Below are 20,837 nucleotides of genomic sequence, written 5' to 3'. Positions count from 1 at the left end.
AGTTTTCTCATCTTTCAACTTCTTCAATAAAAAAAAAATCCACTGGCTTAATTTTTGTATTTGATTTCTCCCCTCAAAACAGCTCATCTCAATAAGTAGCTTCATGAATATCTCCTTAGTTTCAAAACACTTAAAACAGTGTAAAAAGTGGGAACTATTCTCTGTTGAGAGTATTATCACACTTGTAAATAGAAGTTGGGTGTTGGCCCAGAAGGTTGGGCTTGTGCTTGGTATTAAATAATGAAGTCAGAATAAGCAGAACGGCTGAAGTAGGGACAGGCTACTTAGGAAATTTCAGGAAAGGGACTAGTGTCATGGGAAGAGGGCAAAGCTATCTGAAAATCAAGACTAGACAGTGGATATTTTAGAAAGCAGTCAATAAACATGAACCTCAGCCACAGCCAATGTTTCTAAATTGTAGTCTATGTATCACAGGGAGGAAGGAATAAGAATTTAAGTGGGACAGATATTTTATTCTTATATCCGTGTCTCACTTAGCCTTTGGAAAGTTAAAACTAGCATGTGAAATCTAAGCAAAAAGATAGGACAACACAACTAAGGCAGTAAATGATGCCGATGTGCACGCCTGTGACAAAAGTCTGGTGCCAGGAGACACAGAGGGGTTAGCTGCAGGCTCAAATGCCCGATGGAAGTTTTACAGGCACGCCATTATGGAAGGAACATGACATGCTTCTTCTAGTTCCTTTGTGATGGCTTTGGATCCCAATCGTGCAACCACCTTTGGGAAATTCACTTGCTCACTTTTCTAGCCCACATCTCAGGGTGACAACTTGGGAGAACACATAGCTCTGCTCGATACAGAATATGAGAGAGAGAATTTGATGAATTGGCTATGTAGTATGAACAGAAAGACTCAACTCTTTATGCTTAAAAGCCATGGCTGGGGGAGCTGTCATTGATAAAATCAGATTCTGACACAGTAGAAATAACAATTTGCACTTAACCAAACCTGTTGGCTTCTTGACCCATGATGAAAGCTGCACACCAGGAACTCGGTTGTTCAGGAGTGAATTCAGTGGGTCAGGGTCTGGGCCTGGGTGCGGACCGCCTGACCTGATGGCCTTGTGCTTACTTCCGCTTCCTCATGAGCACGAAGCCATTGGTGCGGACATTTCTAGGTATGACGGTGGTTTGGAGAATTAATGTAAGCCCTTTGCACGAAGTGTTTTACGTTGCATGTACTAGAGCCCAGTAAGTGTTAGCTTTTGTGACTCATGTGTAAGGCATGGATCGTGGGAGAGAGGGAGACTAACAGCAGGGACATTGCTTCCCAAGCTACCCACATCGCTCAGATAAGAACAGACACGTTGGTGAACTAGGACAGTGGCAAAGGCAACTGGAAAGAGGACAGTTACACAAGATTTTTCAGAGGCATAAGTGCCTTCATGATTCATTAGATGTGGGAGGCAGAGGCATGACTCTGAGGTTCACGCCTGGCTCAAAGGAGCAATGGTGGCGTTTCTGCCAGATACAGAACACAGACACAGACACAGAGAGAAAGGGTGAGAGGAGGGGGAGAAGGAAAGAGGAGGGGAAGGGAGAGATGAGAAGAAAGAGAGAGAGAGAGAGAGAGAGAATAGGAGAATAGTTTAGAAATCAAGATTCCAGAACTTGTTGTAATGTATTGATTCTGAGTTAAGGGCGGTCCTCAAGTCCTCGCAATCTACTTAGTCTCACATGTGGCACAGAGAAGGTGGTAATGGAGATGATTCAGGCAATGAAGGAAGGCCGGCCGATGAGCACTGACTGGCCGCCTCAGGAGTACGTGCCTCCTGCCTGTTTGCATTGGAGAGAATATTCTAGGTGGATGCTTCCCGTACGGTGCTCTCATCTCTGATCTCTCTTTTCTCTTTGTAACACACTCAGATTCAGGGAAATACCAACATCTATAGTAGGGGGTAAGAACACTTGTTATTTTGTTTTTTATCATAATTTATATCAACATCTGGTCATTTGTTCTTACGTTCCTAATTATTTTATATACTTATGGTCTTAATTCTAAAAAAGCAAAGAAAGAAATTTCATTTTCTTGAAAGCAGTAAATCAGCTTAAACACAAATAAAAATACTGAGTGCAGGGACCCAGCTCGACCCTGAGTGATGCTTTCCCCATGACCAAAGCCACCGTAGCGCCAACTGTGTGGCTGCCGCCGCATAATCCTGACCTGCTTTCCCTGCACAGTTTTCTAGCATATTCTAAATAAACAACCTTATTTGAATGGTACATGAGAGAAGCAGTACTACTGGACCAGGTGCCATCAACTCCAGGACTACCCTGACATTCTTCACACCCGCTTACAATAAACTGGGTGCATTCTAGCTTATATAAAATCAGCTTGTCCTGACCATCCTATAAAACCTTTCCTCAGACTCAGACTGTGGGGAGCTGTGAACTCTGCCATGGCTCTTGACCAAGCTTTTATCGTCAAATCCCTAATACATATCCCTCTGTCATTCTAGATCCTTCTAGCACTTTCTTTGGTTTCTTGGCACATTACAGTCAGTTCAGTCACCCTAGATTTTTGTGAGCAAGATGGACCTGGAAAGAGAGTCCCCTCTTTGATTGATTAAAGCCTGACCACATGAGGGAAGTGAACTCTGGCTGCATCTTTGTCACATTATGCCCAATAGTCCTGTCTAGTACACAGTCTGCGTTATGTCTAACTTAACCATAATATAATGACTAAGATTCAATGGGATAATGATTTGACCTTCTGCTAATTGCACAAGAAATGTATCTAATATAAATTGAAGTCTTACTGAGCTCTGCCTCAAAGATCACCAGGTCAGAAACAGAAACCTTAAAAGATAAAATCCATCAACCCAATAATTAGACTGTCAGTATTGTTGCCAGTTTTCAGTTCCACCTTTCTTCTCATAGAGGCCACTGGAATAGTATTGAACACTTTCAAAGGCTAACCAACAAAACAAGGAGTGAAAAGAAAGGCTGAATGCTAAGCCAGACACAACATCAAAATTCACAAAGCAGTTGATGGTTCAACCAAATGAAGCTAATCTGTTTGAAGTCTAGAACCTGACAAGATACTTGTGCTGAAAATAATTTTTGCTGTAATTTGATGATTTGCCCTATATGACCTTGATAATTGTCCTTGCCTTGCTTAATGTAAGGGATCATTTTCTCCTGGAAGTCTCGCCCTTCCCAATAGTCAGAAGAAGTGTCAACCATAACCACATGTAGAGGGGGACAAAGCTGAGGTGCCATCTGTCCCTAATATGCGATGTCTATCCTTCTGCTGCCAACACTGGGTCTTTATACCACTCTAGGCTCCCAATGACTAACCAGAAATTCTGCCAGTCATGAGTTTGTGGTTTCCTTTTTAGGGGAGCAGAATAATTATAGAACTGTGAACATACAGCAGAACTTCATGCCCAGCTTCCCCCTCTGGAGACATACAGAACCGGAGATTATTTTTACCCATCTTCTTCCTTTTGCAAATGGAAGGTTTTAGTGATAAGGCAATCCTGAACTTTGATTTTTTTTTTCCCCTGTGAACTAAATGAAAAACTGTTCTAGATGATTAGGATTTCCTGTGAATAAAGGAACGAAGGCAATCTTTAAAAAAAACATACTCAAGTATTCCTTTGACCTTCTTTCTGTTTCTTTTTGCAAATAGGGGAGTCTCAAAAAATAAGGGAAACTTGAAATGCTGAAAATAATATTAGTTATCAGATATGATTTAGAGAATGATGTTTGTGAAGGCAGATTCTTAAATTGTCATCTTTGTGAAGGTCCTTAATTTTCTTTCTGTACAGAAGATAAAGGTGAGAGTCCTAGTCTTGAGCTGAAGAGCTCAGAGACAGCAATCAGGCCCAGAGTACAAGCCCCATGACCAACAACAACAACAACAAAATCAAGGCATAGTCCAAATTATCGCAAACAAAAATACAGTAGAGAAATAATTTCTAAAAATATCAGGTATGTGTGATTAAACTAATCTCATAGAAATGTATTTCAAATGTAATGTCTTAGTAGATACATCATTTGAAATATGCTTATATCAATAGATATTTATATGAAATGTATTTATATTTAGCAAATATCTTAACAGATCTTTGAAATTGGGACTCATTTTGGTCTATATAATTTTAGAAGGAGTACTCAGGTTTATAAAGGTTAAAATTGGGCACATGTGAGCAAGCTTGGTCTAGAAATATGTCTAGCTTTCCCCCTTGAGGTGTTAAGTAAATAAGAATCTCTAAAACTCATGCGATTTCACATATAAAAGTATTACCTTTCAGCTTCTCTTGAAAAGCTGATATCCTGACCACGGTAAGACTTATACAGTCCTGAAGATTATCATCAGTGTGCACTGTTCATTGTTTGCTAAGTATGAGTATCACTTTAAAAAATTACTCTTTGTGTGTTAAAGCACATATGCCCAATCCCTGGGATTGCTTTTTATTCACATTAGGTATTTGGGAAGCTGATCCTCTTAGACTCAGTATCTGATAGCTGATGGAATCAGAGTTTGAACCCAGCCCTTTCCAATACCCAAAGCCTGCTCTCTTAGCCACATTCAGCCATTGGAAGGAGAGAGAGTCCAGACCTGCTACTGTCATTTTCATTTACTCATGGAATTCACGTTGCCTCTACGTGATCGCTTCAAATACTGGTTCAATATGTTAGCATTTCTATTCTCTAAAAGAAACAATAAACTTATTCGCAATAAATATTTCACGTTTAAAATTAATTGCCATTTAATGTTTGCTAAAAGAAATTAGTAAATGATTTACTAATCCAGTTTCAATCCAATTTGCTTCAGATTGATAGAATTCATTTATATTTATGCCACCAGAATCCCAATTATGATTTTCTCTGTGGATAGTAAAAGACTTCATTAATTTCCTGAAATAGTATTTGTAAACAGATGCTGCAAAACCTGCCAAATCATGTATTGCAGAGTTTTAACTTTAGAAGGAAGGGCCATTTAAAAGTCTTTTCCAGTGTATCTTACCAGAAGTTGTCTTCACCACTTCCGTGGTGTTTCTCAGCCCAACAAATGAAAATTGGTAAAGTCTCCAGGATCTTGTGTCACCCACTTCCACAGAACTGCGCTTCCATTGATAGACAATCTCTTCACGTGGGTAGCCATCTACCGTGAGATAAACTCACATTAGAAATGTCCTCAAGTCACCCGACATGAGCAAGACAACAATGTTAACACACAGGCCTCGGTATGCGGTAGATAATCACCCTAAACCGCAAGACAGTTGTAGAAGGGAGAATAGATGCAACGATAGTTCAACCTACTGGCAAAGGTGAGAATTACCCTTGAAATTGCAGGAAAGACAAACTACAAATGACTTCCTGTATGCTCTGTCCAGACCTTCCATCATCTGATGTAAGGCATGAGAGTGATCAGTATATAATAAGCATTCCAGATTTATGTTTCATGGTGAAGAATAGTCACTCGGGCAGCTAAAAGAAAACAGCTGTTCTCGTGTTTGCATATCGATTTGTATGGAATCCATTTTCTCATACATAGACGTGAGTAGATAAAAGCAATAAATAAAATGTTAAGAAGCTACCAGTGGGTTTCATATCAGGAAAATAGAAAATTTTCATGACAAAGGAAATATACTCAGAGGCAGGACTATGTAATGGTTATAAGTACAATTTTCCTAGCCGTAATACCTTAGGAGAAAAAAAAATCCCTGTAAGTTATTGACTTATGTTGATTAATATAGTGCTTATCTCATATAATTGATGCTCAATGTCTATTACTTGAATGGATACACATTATTATTAAGCTAACCTTAATTAATTAACCTTATCAAGAACATTAAAATTAGAAAGTAGAACTTGGAATGTAGTTCAGTGGTGGCATAATTGCTTAGCATGCACAAGTCCCTGGGTTCAATCCTCAGCACTACAAAACTTAGAATTGCCTCAAGTATTTGTCTATTATTAATGTTATGAAAAGATAGCCCTAGTGAGGAAGTGTAATTGACTACTTAGAATAAAATTCTGTGTGTTTCTTCCTTTCTTTTATTTAATCGGTTGTCCAACAATATCTATTATATACTTGTTAATTAATGATAGAAAAATGAAAGATTATACAGAGAAAACTATTGAAGATTCTGGCAGGGTTCTTTGAAAACTTAGGGAAATAAAAATGGTATCACAGAACTTTATTTAAAGTTTAAATAATGGACTGGTAATTGACTTCTTTTCTTTAAAATAGCAATTAGTAGCAACCTAGTGGCCCAGATATTATCAGTGTGAGTCTTTGCTAACTCAGGATAGTAGTCTCACTTGGGAAAAGTTCAAAGACTTCATGAAGGTTAATATTTCTAAATATCAAAGAATCATTACATTTGCCATTTAAATGCATTTCTGGATGGGACAGCCATGAAATAAGATTTATAATGGAAATGTTTCTAAATATATGTATGTTTTTACATCTTAGTATTGATGCAGTAATGAACAATGACAGCTTCCCTGGATCCGTGATTTCTTTTTGAATTTTGTTATTATGAGGGAGTTGTATAAAGGGATCACATTTGTAAGTCTGCTCAATGCTTTTTAATTTATTATGGTTGTGATCTTAAGGATCTCCCTGATTCCCTTACTAGGAAATTAGGTTTCTAACATACAAGTTTAAATCTATGGTCAATTTTTCAGTCTGCCTAATACAATTGTCAGGCCAAACTTAGGAGGAAATAAGTTACCTAACATGGATGGTAAACAAACAGTAAGGCAAACATTTGGGGAAATGAGGCTAGGTTCTTTGGGTTCTGGTATCTGTTCCTAGATGCCCTTTAGATTACTAGAACTCAATTTGTATTAAAATTCAATGTATCGTATTGGTATATTTTATTATTTGACAGTGATTAATTAGAACTCATGCTTTTATTGAGCAATTGTGTCAGTCTTTCTACCCTTTCTGCTGAGTCCGGGTCAGTCTCTACAACCCATCTGCATCGAGGGAGCTGCCCCAGGTGAATGAAAACTATTTGTAATTCCTGACGAAACATACCTGTTTGTTTCTGCAGGAGTTACCCTACTGCTACAAGTTAGAATTAGGATGAAAGGGACTCGAGTTTTAAGGTTAATCATATAGCCATATACCACTTCCTAAAGTGCCCGTCAGTTATCTGATTTATTAATACACTAGATCGATCATCTGATGGACAGATAAAATCCCAAAGATCATAGGTGACAGTGATAAACAGTGGAAAATTACTTACAGCTGGAGAACTCCAGGGGGCAGGAGTGTTCATCCATTGGAAAGTTGTGCAGCTGCAGCTGGCATTCAGCATCAATCGTCAGCCTGATTGGAGAGGCATGCAATATAAATAGAATGATTTTAGGACTGGAGGCATGGCCGAATGGTAGGGTATCTGCCTGGCAAGCACAAGGCCCTGAGTTCAAAACCTAGTACTACTAATAAATAAATAATAAATAAATAGGGCGGTTTTAAGTAAAATTTCTAAAATAAGCATCATCATGTTTTCTTGAGCATATCTCATATTTGGCTTGATAGTACTGAATAAGGCTCCCCTAAGATCCACAAAACCCAGACAAATATTTTAATACTAAATCTAATATTACTCACTCTCATACCCCAGGTAGTAGCATCTCATTCATGTGAACTCTGTTTATTCAGAATTTGTAATTAGTTAAGGGCTTGCTTTTAGAATTCTTTGCAAAATTAACTGCCTACCTGAGATTGCTCAGTATACATTTTCACTTAACAGGACAAACTGTCTTAGGAACTTCAGTTTATTTATTGTGGGTCTGTAAATGAGTGGTAGCAATTCTCACATCTCATCTGGTAATTAGAGCAGAACTTCATGCTTGTAAGTTGTTAGTTCTAAATTACATTAGGTAAATTTTAAAATACCCACATGGCACAATAGAGTTTTATGTAATTTTTCAATGGAACACTGTGAAATAATTTATTAGGATGCTACGGAGTAGAGAGATGTCTAATGGCACCCAAGAAATGTTAAAAACACATCACCGAGAGGCCAGAAAAATGTTTGCTAGTGAGTCCCAGTTTGTGTAGGAACTGTTTACTTAAAAATACAGGTGTTGAGTCCAGGAAGGAGAAAATATAAAGGGGTTCAGATATTTTGACCACTTTTAAAGAAGTATGAATATAATTCCTTTTTTTTTTTTTTTGTCCAGTCATGGGGCTTGATCTGTGGGCCTGGGTACTGTCCCTGAGTACTTCAGCTCAAGGCTGGCTCTCTACCACTTGAGCTACAGCAGCACTTCTGGTTTTCTGGTGGTTTATTGGAGATAAGAGTCTCCCAGACTCTCCTGTCCAGGTTGGCCTTGAACTGTGATCCTCAGATCTCAGCCTCCTGAGTAGCTAGGATTATAGGCGTGAGCCACCAGCACCAGGCTTAATTCTAAATTTTAATGGTGATGAATTGGACATTTTAAAAACTTTCATGTGGATTCTTAAGGAAAATAGAAATCACTGTTCAAGTAATAAAATGCTGCTTTATGAAAATTTAATTTAAAAGAGTTCCCAATTAGAATGCCTTTTAATTGGGTATATATTATTGTTCTGTGATATAATAGAGCAATTACTGATCTTGGAATATATCATTGTTTGTGAAGTTCTGGATAAAGTGAATTGTTTCCTCATTTAGTAATGTTTTCATGGCTTTATTGTACTTGAAATTGCCCAAAATCCTAGAATGCCTGGCACAGTTGGGATTCAGACCTGGGTTTTTCAGTCTCCAAAGCTGAAGGTTTGAATCATCATTACTCTGTATTTACATGCCTTCGAAAGGAAAAACTAGTTTCACTCATAAATTAAATTATAATTAAATCTGAGTTTATTTGTATTATCTCTCCAAATTATACTGGAGCTATTAAAGTTGACAATAATATGGACTGACTGTAGACACAAGCACAGACACAAGCCTACACACACAGACACACACACTTCCCACTCACTACAAATAAGCTTCCAAAAAGAAATTGTGGCTATCTATAGACTGGATCTGACTCAGGCCTTAATTGATGATCATGAGTGATGTTTTTGAGGTGGCTTCTATAATTAAATATTGTAGCAATTTCTCAAATTAATAGAAATAAAAATTGACTACGATGTTATGAGAACAATAAAGGGACATGATAGGGTGATTGACTTCACATTTCTAAAGCCACTCTAAGCTCTGATAATCAGATAGGCTTAGGTGCCCTGTTCTAATTCCATTCATTACCTTATCTCTAATAAGAAACCCATGGTGGATATAAAATAAATGCAATGAATTTCTTTTGCAATTGTAGCCATTTTTCCAATTAACTGACCTAACTCTGATAAGAGTCTGGGGGCCATTTTAAAGAACTATATTTTACATGTTACCTAAGACATCAAATAGGTCACTAGTGCCTACTATACAAATCAAGTTCTAGGATGCTAAAATCTAGAGGAATCGTATCATGAACGCATGCCCAGGTAACATTAATATCTACCACGCCATAAAGATCAGCTCTGTAAAGAAAGACCCACATTCGTGCAGTTTGGAAGAGCAAGGGCTTGTGCAGTTGTAATGGGAGAAATGGAGAAAAGCATCACAGTGCAGGGCGTGCCTTCTATCCCTGCAATTTCCATGAGTTCTCAGTTAATCCGATAAAATTAACCAAGCAAGAACATTGTGTATGCTATAAATGAAGCTGGGAAGTACCTCCGAGAACCACAGCCCGGGTCATTCATCTTCTCTCAACCTGCTGCAGAAGAAAATATTCTGGAGAGCTTCTCCAGTTCATACAGACAGTAAGACAGCACGGAACATAAACAATGTACAGTGTACATGAACATAGACAGTAAGATGGGCAGCACAGAACTCGAACCGGATCTGTCTGTTCCCCATCGACTAATGCTCCTTGACCATACTCTCGCATGAACTTCGATGTAAAAATGTACCAGTGTGAAGTGGGTCAAGATAATGACAGCAACTAATTTAAATAGAAAACTTCCTAGTGTTACTTAATATTTAGGTTCAGAACACCAGGCTCCAGTGGCTCATGCCTGTAATCCTAGCTACTCAGAAATCTGGGATTCGAGGATCATAGTTAAAAGCCATCATGGGCAGGGAAGTCTGTGAAACTTTTATTTCCAACTTATTAGCAAAAAAAAAATCCAGAAGTGGAGCTATGGCTCAAGTGGAAAAGCTCCAGCCTTGACCAAAAAAAGCCCAGGGACAGTGCCTGGACCTTGAATTTAAGAACCAGAACTGGCACCAATAATAGTAATAGGAATAATATAACAACAGTAATAATAAATTCAGAAGATACAAGATAGAGATCAAGAATAGCGCTTCACATCTGTAATCCCAACAATTTGAGAGATTAGAGATTGGGTTGATCACAGTTCTAGACCAGCCCAGGCTGCTACCAAGATTCCACCTCTCAGTAAGCTGGGTGTGATATTATGTGTCCACACTCCCTTTATACAAGAGGATGCCCTCTACACACGAGGTAGAAATAGGAAGCTTGTGGCCCAGGTTGGCCTAAACAAAAACCTGAGACACCATTGTTTGTTTGTTTTGTAAGTACTAAAGGAAAGGAACTTAGGACATAGCTCAGGTGGTAGAGCAGCACCAGCCTAGCAAGTTGGGGAGCCCCGAGTCCCAGGCCGAGGGTGTCGGGTGGGGATTACCGCAGGGTGTAGAGCACTCGGCCGTCGTTCCAGATCCTCAGCATCCTGTTGGGAGTGGTGATCCAGTGCGCATCGGCTTTTTTTGAGTTTCGGAAGAAGGTGTCTGGGATCCAGATCTTCCCCACCATGTTGCTGTTCAGTCGGAGGACTTTGATGGTGCTGTTAAATTTCAAGCGCCTGTCGTACCATGTTTGGGCAAAAAATATATCAATTGTATATTCCTGTTTTAAAAGGGAAAAGATAAGACAGAGCGTCTTTAATACAATAATAGTACACCGTAGAGTAGTTTTCTATCTCAGTCTTGTGCTTATTTGCCAGGGTGAGATGAAGCTATTTTGGCTCTGAATCATCTGAAAGGAAGCAACATTTTACTGATGAAGCTGTATCTCTAAACACTTTTTTTCTCGACCAGCTTGGTGTTTTATGGAAAACTAAGACATGTTGAAATGGCTTCTGACTAAAGATGGTGTCCCTGATGCGATCCTTCGCCTTCATCATCCCAGCCTGATGAACTGCAGTGCGTTAGCATGCTGTGGGCTGGCTCATTCTTTTGCTGTAGAGCACAGTCCTTGCAGACTGGTTAGCAGTAGTCTTCATTCCTACTTCCCACTTGCTAAAGTAACAGCCCTCCTGCCTCTCCTCTACCCTCTGGCGGGCCTGACCCCTGAAATGGCTTTCAGACAGCGCTGTCTCCTAAGGAAGCCAGTTTCCCAGGCCTAGAGCCCCTGTTACAGGGTCAGGTATGAAGCTCAGAATCCTCAGAAGAGCTGCAAGCTGGAGAGCAGAAATTCAGTTTCCACACAATAAAATGGGGTCTCTAAAGAACTTAGCCGGTTAGGTCAGGTGAAGAAAGAAAAGAGAAGACACATAAATTGCACCACATCCAGCAAAGAGCAAGCTCCCAGCAAAAAGTACTTTGCAGGTTTTCAGGTGATTTACTGTTGCTCTTTCTCTAACTAGGATGAAATTAACCAATAAAATAGAATTCCTAGTGCTGTACTAATCTCTATCACAAAGCATGCTCTTTATAATGACCAATGAACGCAAAGATTTCCCTCCAGCCTCAGTAGTAAACTAGATAACAGCTGACTTTGGTCATAGAAAAGCAAATGAAGGGTGAACTTTGGACCACAAGGTGTGGAGTCAGGACTCTAGGGTTCCAGGGTGACTATCTTATTTGGAAATAGACTTGGAGAAAGTGTCTACCCTTTATGGACTTTTCTTTTCTTTATCTACAAACAGTGAACCCAAACACATACTTAGCTACTTCCAGATTTATATAATGCTTCATTATCATCATCATCACCATCATCATCATCATCATCATCATCATCACAGTAGTTCATCAAAAGGCTAGCTATTATTATTTTATTTTTCTTGTATTATTTACAAATACTTATTTTCAGCTGGTCCTCTGGCCAAACATTTTCCATGCATCATCTCAGTTAAGAAAGCACCTGTGTGAGCCGGGCACCAGTGGCTCACGCCTGTCATCCTGTCATCAGGAAGCTGAGATCTGAGGATCACGGTTCAAAACCAGCCCAGGCAAGAAAGTCTGTGAGCCTCTTATCTCCAATTAACCACTAGAAAACTGGAAATGGTGCTGTGGCTCAAGAGGTAGAGTGCTAGCCTTGAGCCGAAGAGCTGAGGGACAGTGCCCAGGCCCAGAGTTCAAGCCCCATAAGAAAAGAGAGAGAGAGAGAGAGAGAGAGAAATCACCTATCTGAGTAGTATAGAAAGGATCAACTAGTATAATAAACAGCAAGTTAAATTATTTGCTATCTGAATGATTCCAAATAACTATCCCTAATTGTGCCTTATTTTATTTGGCTTTGGTCAGCTCTACAAATTGGATGATGATAATAATAATAACCCAGTCTTCTCTGTAAAGTTGCAAGCAAATGTTATTCACATTCTGATTCCAGTACCCTGAACTCCATTTCATGTTGAAAAATACGAAGGACCAAGGAGAGTATTGATTTGCTCCAGAATTCACAGACTTGGGAACTATTTCTCTTGCCTGAATACGCTCTGTATTCTTTCTAGAGCCACTTACTATCATGTGTCATTGTAACTGGGTACATTTCCAGTAGGGTAAGCTACGTCATCTCATTCATCATTCAGTTTCTTGTGTGAAGTTTATTATACAGAAAGGAAACATGTATTGTGAAATCGTTGTTAACAAAGGTGGTCAGGAGAAAATTAATTAAATAATTTCAGATGTATTTTGGCCAAAACAAAACCAAGCACAATTAAAAAATATTTAAGCCAGGCGCCGGTGGCTCATGCCTGTAATCCTAGCCACTTGGGAGGCTGAGATCTGAGGATCACAGTTCAAAGCCAGCCCAGGCAGGAGAGACCATGAGACTCCTATCTCCAATAAACCACCAGAAAACCAAAATTGGCACTGTAGCTCAAGTGGTAGAGTGCTCTCCTTGAGCTGAAGAGCTGAGGGACAATGGCCAGGCCCAGAGTTCAAGCCCCACAACTGACAAAAATTATATATATATATATATATATATATATATATATATATATGTCTGAACACCAGCATTTTCCAAACCGTGTGACATTTCTGGGGAACTGATACTCTTAAAACAGAGTTCTAACTGTGATCTAGATGCACTGCATTTGTAAACTGCTTGGTTGAATGGCAATTCCTTTGTATAACTACTTAAAGATAATACAGATATTCAAATAATATAAAGAATGAACTAGCAGCAAGAACAGAATTACATTACAGTCTATAGTGTATTTTTTTTATATTGGCATTTTTTTCAGAATACGAAGAATGTAGTATGTTAGAGTGGTTAGTACTTAAACAAGCCAAACAATTATGATTATGCAGGTAATGATACACATCTTTATCTTGTATCTCTCTCTCTGTCTTAGGAGAATGTCTTTATTATTAGTTTTGTGAACACTTTAAATCACAGTGTTAACAGCACCATCAATGCATTATCATATATAGGATACATCATAGTGATAGTATGCTGACCATAGTCAGCTCCTTTTTACTCCACTTTACTCTTTTGTATTATGGACTTAGTCTAGTTTCTCATCTCAGATTCGGATAGAAAATGGTACAGAAAAAATGAAATATTGTAACACCAATGCACTATTTTTCCTGGGAACATTTCTTACTTTGAAACACATTAGGCCATGATCCTTTGGAAAATGCACAATAATTGCTGAATTGGGGCAATATATCATAACTACACATGCTTTATTTTATGTGCCATCACATTCAGCTCTTATTTCAAAATCCTCAAAATTTAATTATCTTCAAATTGCAAAAGAGAAAATGGAGGTAAAAGATTTATCTTTCCCTTCCAAAATTGAAATGATTTTTTTATATATTCCTCATTTTATATATGCCAAAAAATAGTTTTATGAAGATACTCACCATATTGATTGCATTCACTGGCCCAATGCTATTCACATACATGTCTGTGTGGATTAAGGTTGGTTTCACTGCAAAGAGAATTGTAGAGATATATGCATTGGAGAAGTACTGAATTCTACTGTTTTTGTCTTAATTTTCTAGGACAATCCTATTTAGCTGAATTAGAAGTATTCAAAATGAATTTACTAATTCACCATATTTGCATAATAATTTTGTATCCAAGAAACTACTCTTTTGGTCAGTCTTGGGGCTTGAACTCAGGCCTGAGCGCTGTCCCTGAGCTCTTTTGCTCAAGGCTAGCACTCTACCACTTTGAGTCATACTGCCACTTCTGTTTTTCTCATTGTTAGCTGGAGGTAAGAGTCTCAAGGACTTTTCTGCCCAGGGTTAGCTTTGAACTGCAATCCTCAGACCTCAGCCTCCTGAGTCACTAGGATTACAAATGTTGTGAGCCACCAGTGCCCTGTGAAGCAATTCTTTTAAGCAGGCAATTGCAATAAACAAGCACAGTACAGCTTTCAAACCATCTATCCTTTTTAACTTACATTAAAATGAAGAAATGAGAAGACAGTGCTCTGAGCTTTTCTTCCTTCTTTCCTCAGATCCCTTTAATTATACTACTTTCCCAGCAAGCTCTTGAATCTATTTGTACCTTGCAACCTGACTTGACCCACATAGAAAATAATTACTTCAGGGCCCAGACAAAAAATCTATGCATCAGAAATTTGACACAGACATAACGAGCAGTGTGAACTATACATTGCTTTGGAGACATTCGTCCTGTTTCTCATCTGCAGGGACACTTTACCTCCAGGGGCATCTGGCTAGCACCAAATACACCAACTGTGCCATCTACCATGATGACTTCCTGGATGCTGAGTCGCACAGGTCATGAGTGAGCTCTGTGGAGGCTGGTATGCACCTTTCTATTGGGTAGAATCTGCAGTGTGCCATCCAAGAGCCAATGGACGTGTTCCATGTTAATTTAACACTTAATGAAAGATCCCTCCTGTCATTCTGGTCTTTAGTGCACAAAGAACCTTTTTTTCCTCCTTATTCTTTTTCCTTGAAGGTTGCATGTCCGAACTGTGGCAGATGGAATTTTTCAAGAATGCTGACACCCACACCCTCCCCCGTGAGGCTCTGCTGATGTCTCTTAACATCTGGGCATAGTCAGACATTTTTGGCTGATGATGTACAAAGGTGACTGTCTAGTTCTAAGCCTAGACACTAGGCCTCTGGGTATTTACTTTCTCTCATTCTTGTTTTCTGCCATGAGACAGATCCTCCTAGACAGTAGACTGCTCCCACAAGTAGAATGAGAGCTACTTAAGAGTATTCACGCTCAAAGAGCAACCCCAGCGTAGACAAGCCTATTTCCCCTGTGAAGTGCTAGACCAGTTCTGACGTTCTTGGCACAGCAATGCTGCGACTGTTACAAAGCACTAGGTAATCAATATTGCCTCTCTAGTCTCTACTATTACTTTCTATTTTATTTTAAATTATGCTTCATGAGAAATTGTCCCTTTTTAAATAGCCATTGTAATATGTAGGAAAATTTGCATTTTTAGCTTTACTTAACACTTATTTCTTCATGTTAAGTTTATTAATAGCTCTTGTGCTCCTAGTCTTGAGTGCTCCTTGTATATTTATTTTGACAACACATAGTAGAACGTATGCCTTCCTAGTTTGTGAAGTATGCTAATGTCTTCTTCTAAGAATATGTGCCCTCTCTGTGGCTTACCAGGAAGGATTTTGACGTACCTCCTATGTCAGGTCGAAGTTTATTGTCATACCCTTCCAGCAGGTTGTTTAAAATGACAGTCACATCTCCCTCAGGGACCTTTGGAGTCAAGACCCACGTTTTATTAGAAGCATAATCTTCATAGTCATCATCTGATTTTTGGCTAGTAAAGCTACGAAAATAAACAAATGAAACTCTTGGTCAAGAAATACAGAGATTATATCTAAGTTGACTTTCACCACAAACACTGGTAGAAAAGGCAGAGAATCTAAGCAGGATTATAGGAATGAAAGAAACTGAGAACATCACCTAGTGGTTAGAATAACTAATGGAAACCAGAATGTATTAAAGAGTTCCCTCCACTTTTCCAGAACGCTCTGCCCTTTAGTCTATAAATATGCCATGTGCTATCATTTATTTTTGCCTTTCCTGCTTTTGACGTTCGTCCACCCACCTGCACAGCCTCATGAAGAACTTATTAACAAAAAAGCTATTTTGGTGAACATGCTGCTTAAATTATCATAGCGTAGCCTAAGAATTCAGGCATGTCTCCCTCTTCTTCCTTATAAAAGTTAGCCTGCTCCAACCTATTAATGAAAGTAAGAGAGTGATAATTAGATTCACTCCCACAGACTGCCACGCAGGCCTCTCCCCCGTCAACGGAACTGTGGAGCTCAGTCTTGCTGCCTTTGTTTCCCCCAGGGTGTGTGTATTTGTGTTTTTCCCCCTTTACTGGCACTGCAGGAAAGGGCGGTTCATTTATCTTTAGCTGTTAGGAACCTGGTACTGGGAAGAAAAATGTAGTTGCAGACTTTAAGTCACCCTTTATTACAGCACAGGTTCCTACACTGGAATTTAACTCAGATGATTGATAGCCAACAATCATAGAAGTCAGTTACCTGTTGTGTCCAATGGAAAACTCACATTATCTCCTGTAATTTAGTTACTGACTGGACTCATTGGAGAGGCATCTGATGTCCTGTACTTTAGTCTTGTGTTCCTACATCTGTTAGAACTTTCTGAGATGGAAGCTAGACAGCTGGCAGATGGATCAAAAATCCATCTTCTTTCCAAATCCATCCACTTTCTTCAACCTTTCCTCAACTTCCAAATCTGTCCTCCCTCCTCTCAGATCTAGAGATAGTGAGCTGCCATTTTCATTTTTATCTGTGTTCAGTGAATCTGTGACTTAGAATGAAAATTTTTTTCCCCTTCCTGGGGCTTGAACTAACAGGCCTGAGCTCTGTCCCTGAGCTCTTCTGCTCAAGGCTAGCGCTCTACCACTTCAAGCCACAGCTCCACTTCTGATTTACTGGTAGTTAATTGGAGATAAGAATGTCCAGGATTTTCCTGCCCAGGCTGGCTTCAAACTTTGATCCTCAGATCTCAGCCTCCTATGTAGCTAGGATTACAGGTGTGAGCCACCTGCTTCCGGCTTAGAATGAAAAATTTAAAATGACACATTTGCAACACAGTTTTTTACCCCATTTGATTTTCCTAAACAGATGTTATGCGATGAATCTTGTTAACTACCAAATTGCTACGTATCCTAAATATATATCTATTTCTCAAGCCAATTTTTTTACTTCAATTATTTTCTCTTAGTTATTCAAATTTTGATACACATAAGCCTGTTGTAATATAATCATGAAGCTTGGGGATCTGACCCCATCCAGAGGAATCTGGGGTGGCACCAACACAGGGTGGCTACTGTACCTGTAACTGATCATTTGTACAGACTCTTCTTCATCATGTTATGGAAGTAACTTTAAAAGCTTAAATACTAATCCTATTTGATCTTTAAGACACTGACATTCCTGTAATTATCCTCTTTCCACAGTTAAGGGGTCACAGTTATACTTGCCAGTATATACTTGGATTTCCTAAAGACAAAAATATATCACCATCCTGCTGCAAGGATTTGGAAGGAAATTGTGACTAAAGAGGCTACTCTTGCACATTCACCAAACAATAAAAAGAAACCATCACTCCTGCTTCTTTTCCCCTTAGGAGCATAAATTAGTTTATGACTGAGACCAATAAAAAGATACGGCGCCTACAACATGAAGTTAGCAGCATTGGAATTTCATAAGCTGACCGCTGCAGATGTCTTCGGTGTGTTTGCTCCTGTGAGGCATGAGACACAGCTTGCAATGTAACTTAACTGAGGTGATGTGCTGCCTCACTTAACACTGCCTCTGTTTAGAAAGCAACACACTGGCAGGAACAAGGTACATACCTTGTTGCATTTTTCAAGGCCCCTCCAGCCTCTGAGGAAGGAAGGATGGCGTTGGTGCAAGTTTAGAAGCAGGGAAGTGGAGGGAACTTCTGTCTCCAGAGAGCTCAGGGAACTTGGCATGGGACCATGGGTGGGGTTTCCATTCTGCATGCTAGAACTGGAGGACTTTGTCATTGTTGCATAGGGCTCTGGAGGTCCTTGTCCCCAATCCTATCTGTGGGACATGGTCTGTGGCATTATGTACCACTCCTCAAGGATGCCCACGTGAACTGTGCAGGGGCCTAGAGAAAGGTGTGTTCTACTTGAGTGTGAGCACATGAGTGTGAATTCCCAGTGAGGGTAGAAGCAAGCCAGGCAAGTAATATTCTGAGGGTGACTTGTCTTACTCAGAATGACTTTCTTAGTTTGCAAGTAGTTCGATTTTTTTTGTTTTTTTTCATACGTACTAACAGCTGTTAACATGCCTATTTGACCAAATCATTGATCAGAAATATATATTTCATTATGTGAAAATGCAGATTATTGATGGTTAATAATGCCTACCGATGATCTATTTAATGAAATAAATGTGGAGTTTGATCAGGAAAAATGAATTTTATTATGAGGTTAAATGTAAGTTAATCTGCATTGGGAAGCATTGTCAGCAGACTGAGTTGGATGGCTGCAGGACGGGATACTTGAACTCAGCTTCTTACATATTCAAAGCCTTAGGTTGTCTGGGGCACCTCCTCTGCACTCTCTCATCAGATCCACCCATACTTCATTTGACCATGTGGTCACACATCACAATTCTTTACCTCTATGTCTCCTTGTTTACGTTCATGAACATATACAGCTGAACTACCAAAACCCTCCCCCAAAAGAATGAGAGGTACATTTTTCTAAAATACCCCCAGAAAGCCTCGATTTGTGGATCACCAGCCAGCATGAGCAGGAATATATATATATATAATTTAGAGGAGGAGGACATGTTGATTGATTATTTCTCTTACTACTGTTACCAAAGTCAGAATCAGCCTCCCAAAAAGTAGATGGGGTGGGCTCCAGTAGCAACTGGAGTAGTTGAGAAGAGGCTGAGGGGAAATGTGGAGCAGGCAACTGGGGCTTTCACAAGAGCAGAAAGTCGGTAGAAAAAAATAACACCAATGGCAAGCTATGCTCTGAGATTATTGCTCTAGCTTCTTTTCTCTGTGTTAGCCTCCTTATGGTAAGCTATTTCTTTTTGTCCCTATCTTGGGGTACATTTCGCTTAACATCATCTTTTTTTTTATTGTGAAAATACTGTACAGAGGGGTTACAATTGCATGGGCAAGATAATGAGTACATTTCTTATCAAGCATTGTAGCCTCCTCCTTTGCTTCCCCTTACCATCCCTTCCCATCCTCCCCCTGCTCCCCCACCCAACCCTCCCTGCCCTCACCAAAGTTGTAAAGTTCGTTTTGGACATAACAACTTGTACATCTCATTGTTGCAATGGGTCCACCTATATCCCTATTTAAACGATTTGTTTTTCCCCTTCCCTTCCACAAATTATACCAACATCAAATACAGTGAAACAGGGGTTATACTGTGGGGGAGGGACATACAAAGCAACAAAGAAATAATCTTATTATAATGTGCTAGAAACAATCGCATGAAAGAAAAAAAAACATTTGAATACATATCTAAGGGTTCATTTCCCTAACATCAACTTATCTGACCTCTTCTGCTTGACTCAGACATATACTAGATATTGCAAATAAGGGAAGCCATGGGACCTATGTTTCTTTGGGCCTGGCTCACTTCATGCAATATAATTTTTTCCAAGGCTTTCCATTTTCTAACAAATGGGGCAATGTCATTCTTTCTGATGGAGGCATAGAATTCCATTGTGTACATATACCACATTTTCTTGATCCATTCATCTACTGAGGGGCATCTGGGTTGGTTCCATATCTTAGCTATAGTAAATAATGCTGCAATAAACACAGTCATACTGGTAGCTTTAGTGTGGTCTTGTTTGTGAACATTTGGGTAAATGCCCAAAAGTGGGATTGCTAGGTCATAGGGGAGCTCTATGTGGAGTCTTTTGTAGGCGCTGGGAAGGTGGCTCAGTGGTAGAGCACTTGCCTTGCATGTGTGAGGCCCTGGGTTCAATTCCTCTGCACCACATGAACAAAAAGAAAAAAGCTGGAAGTGGCGCTCTGGCTCAAGTGGTAGAGCCTTGAGCTCAAGGCTCAAGCCTTGAGCTAAAGAGCTGAGGAACAATGCCCAGGCCCAGAGTTCAGGCCCCACAACCGGACCTCCCCCCCCCCCCAAAAAAAGAAATTGTACAGGTCTCTAGACAGTCAGTCAATCAGGAGGGCAAAGGAGAAAACGCATAGGAGCAGGCCAAAAAGACTCAACAGTTATGTGCATATGATCATATAATAAGTTTTGTGATTTGTTTATACGCTCTCAAAAAGTAGGAGATGAAGAGTCTAGGACTCACACTGTTGGAAGAGAAATACTATGCTGTTGTTTACTACTAATGAGGATCTGTATATCCTATAGCCCAGAAATTCCATTCCTAGATTTATCCTAAAATGCTATGTAATGTTTACTAAATGATATGTGTAAGAAAAATCATGGTCACATTGAAGTCTTGGTGATTGAAATGGCAGTAGCCCAAATCTACAGTGGAATGAACAAATAATATATGAGAATATGACTATTAGAATAGGTGAGGATTCTAAATTCTAGTTAGAAAGAAACATCAAAGGATAATGATTACTCTCTTTATAAAGAATTACAGTGTGGTTAT

At 39.4% G+C, this 20,837-nt stretch overlaps 1 protein-coding gene across 4 annotated transcripts in view; it reads right to left on the bottom strand.

Moving 5' to 3' along the window:
- Nucleotides 1–20,837, bottom strand: part of Gabrg2 (gamma-aminobutyric acid type A receptor subunit gamma2) — a 70,939-nt gene that overhangs the window by 37,696 nt on the left and 12,406 nt on the right. For 2 of the 4 annotated variants that reach the window (XM_042699564.1, XM_042699565.1), the window contains exons 2-6: nt 15,837–15,988; nt 14,073–14,140; nt 10,667–10,887; nt 7,233–7,315; nt 4,997–5,134 (exon numbers count right to left, since the gene is read on the bottom strand). In XM_042699564.1, coding sequence (XP_042555498.1) covers nt 4,997–5,134; nt 7,233–7,315; nt 10,667–10,887; nt 14,073–14,114 — 484 coding nt within the window. In that variant the 5' untranslated portion in view covers nt 14,115–14,140; nt 15,837–15,988. Of the gene's footprint in view, nt 1–4,996; nt 5,135–7,232; nt 7,316–10,666; nt 10,888–14,072; nt 14,141–15,836; nt 15,991–20,837 lie in introns of those variants that run through there. The other 2 variants (XM_042699566.1, XM_042699567.1) reach the window with 1 other exon arrangement.

This window comes from Dipodomys spectabilis, unplaced genomic scaffold (genome assembly GCF_019054845.1).
Source record: "Dipodomys spectabilis isolate Male_0828 unplaced genomic scaffold, ASM1905484v1 ptg000258l, whole genome shotgun sequence".
In the NCBI taxonomy this organism is placed as follows: Eukaryota; Metazoa; Chordata; class Mammalia; order Rodentia; family Heteromyidae; genus Dipodomys; species Dipodomys spectabilis.
Note: the sequence above shows the minus strand (reverse complement) of the source record. Positions and strands in the feature narration are given on the sequence as shown.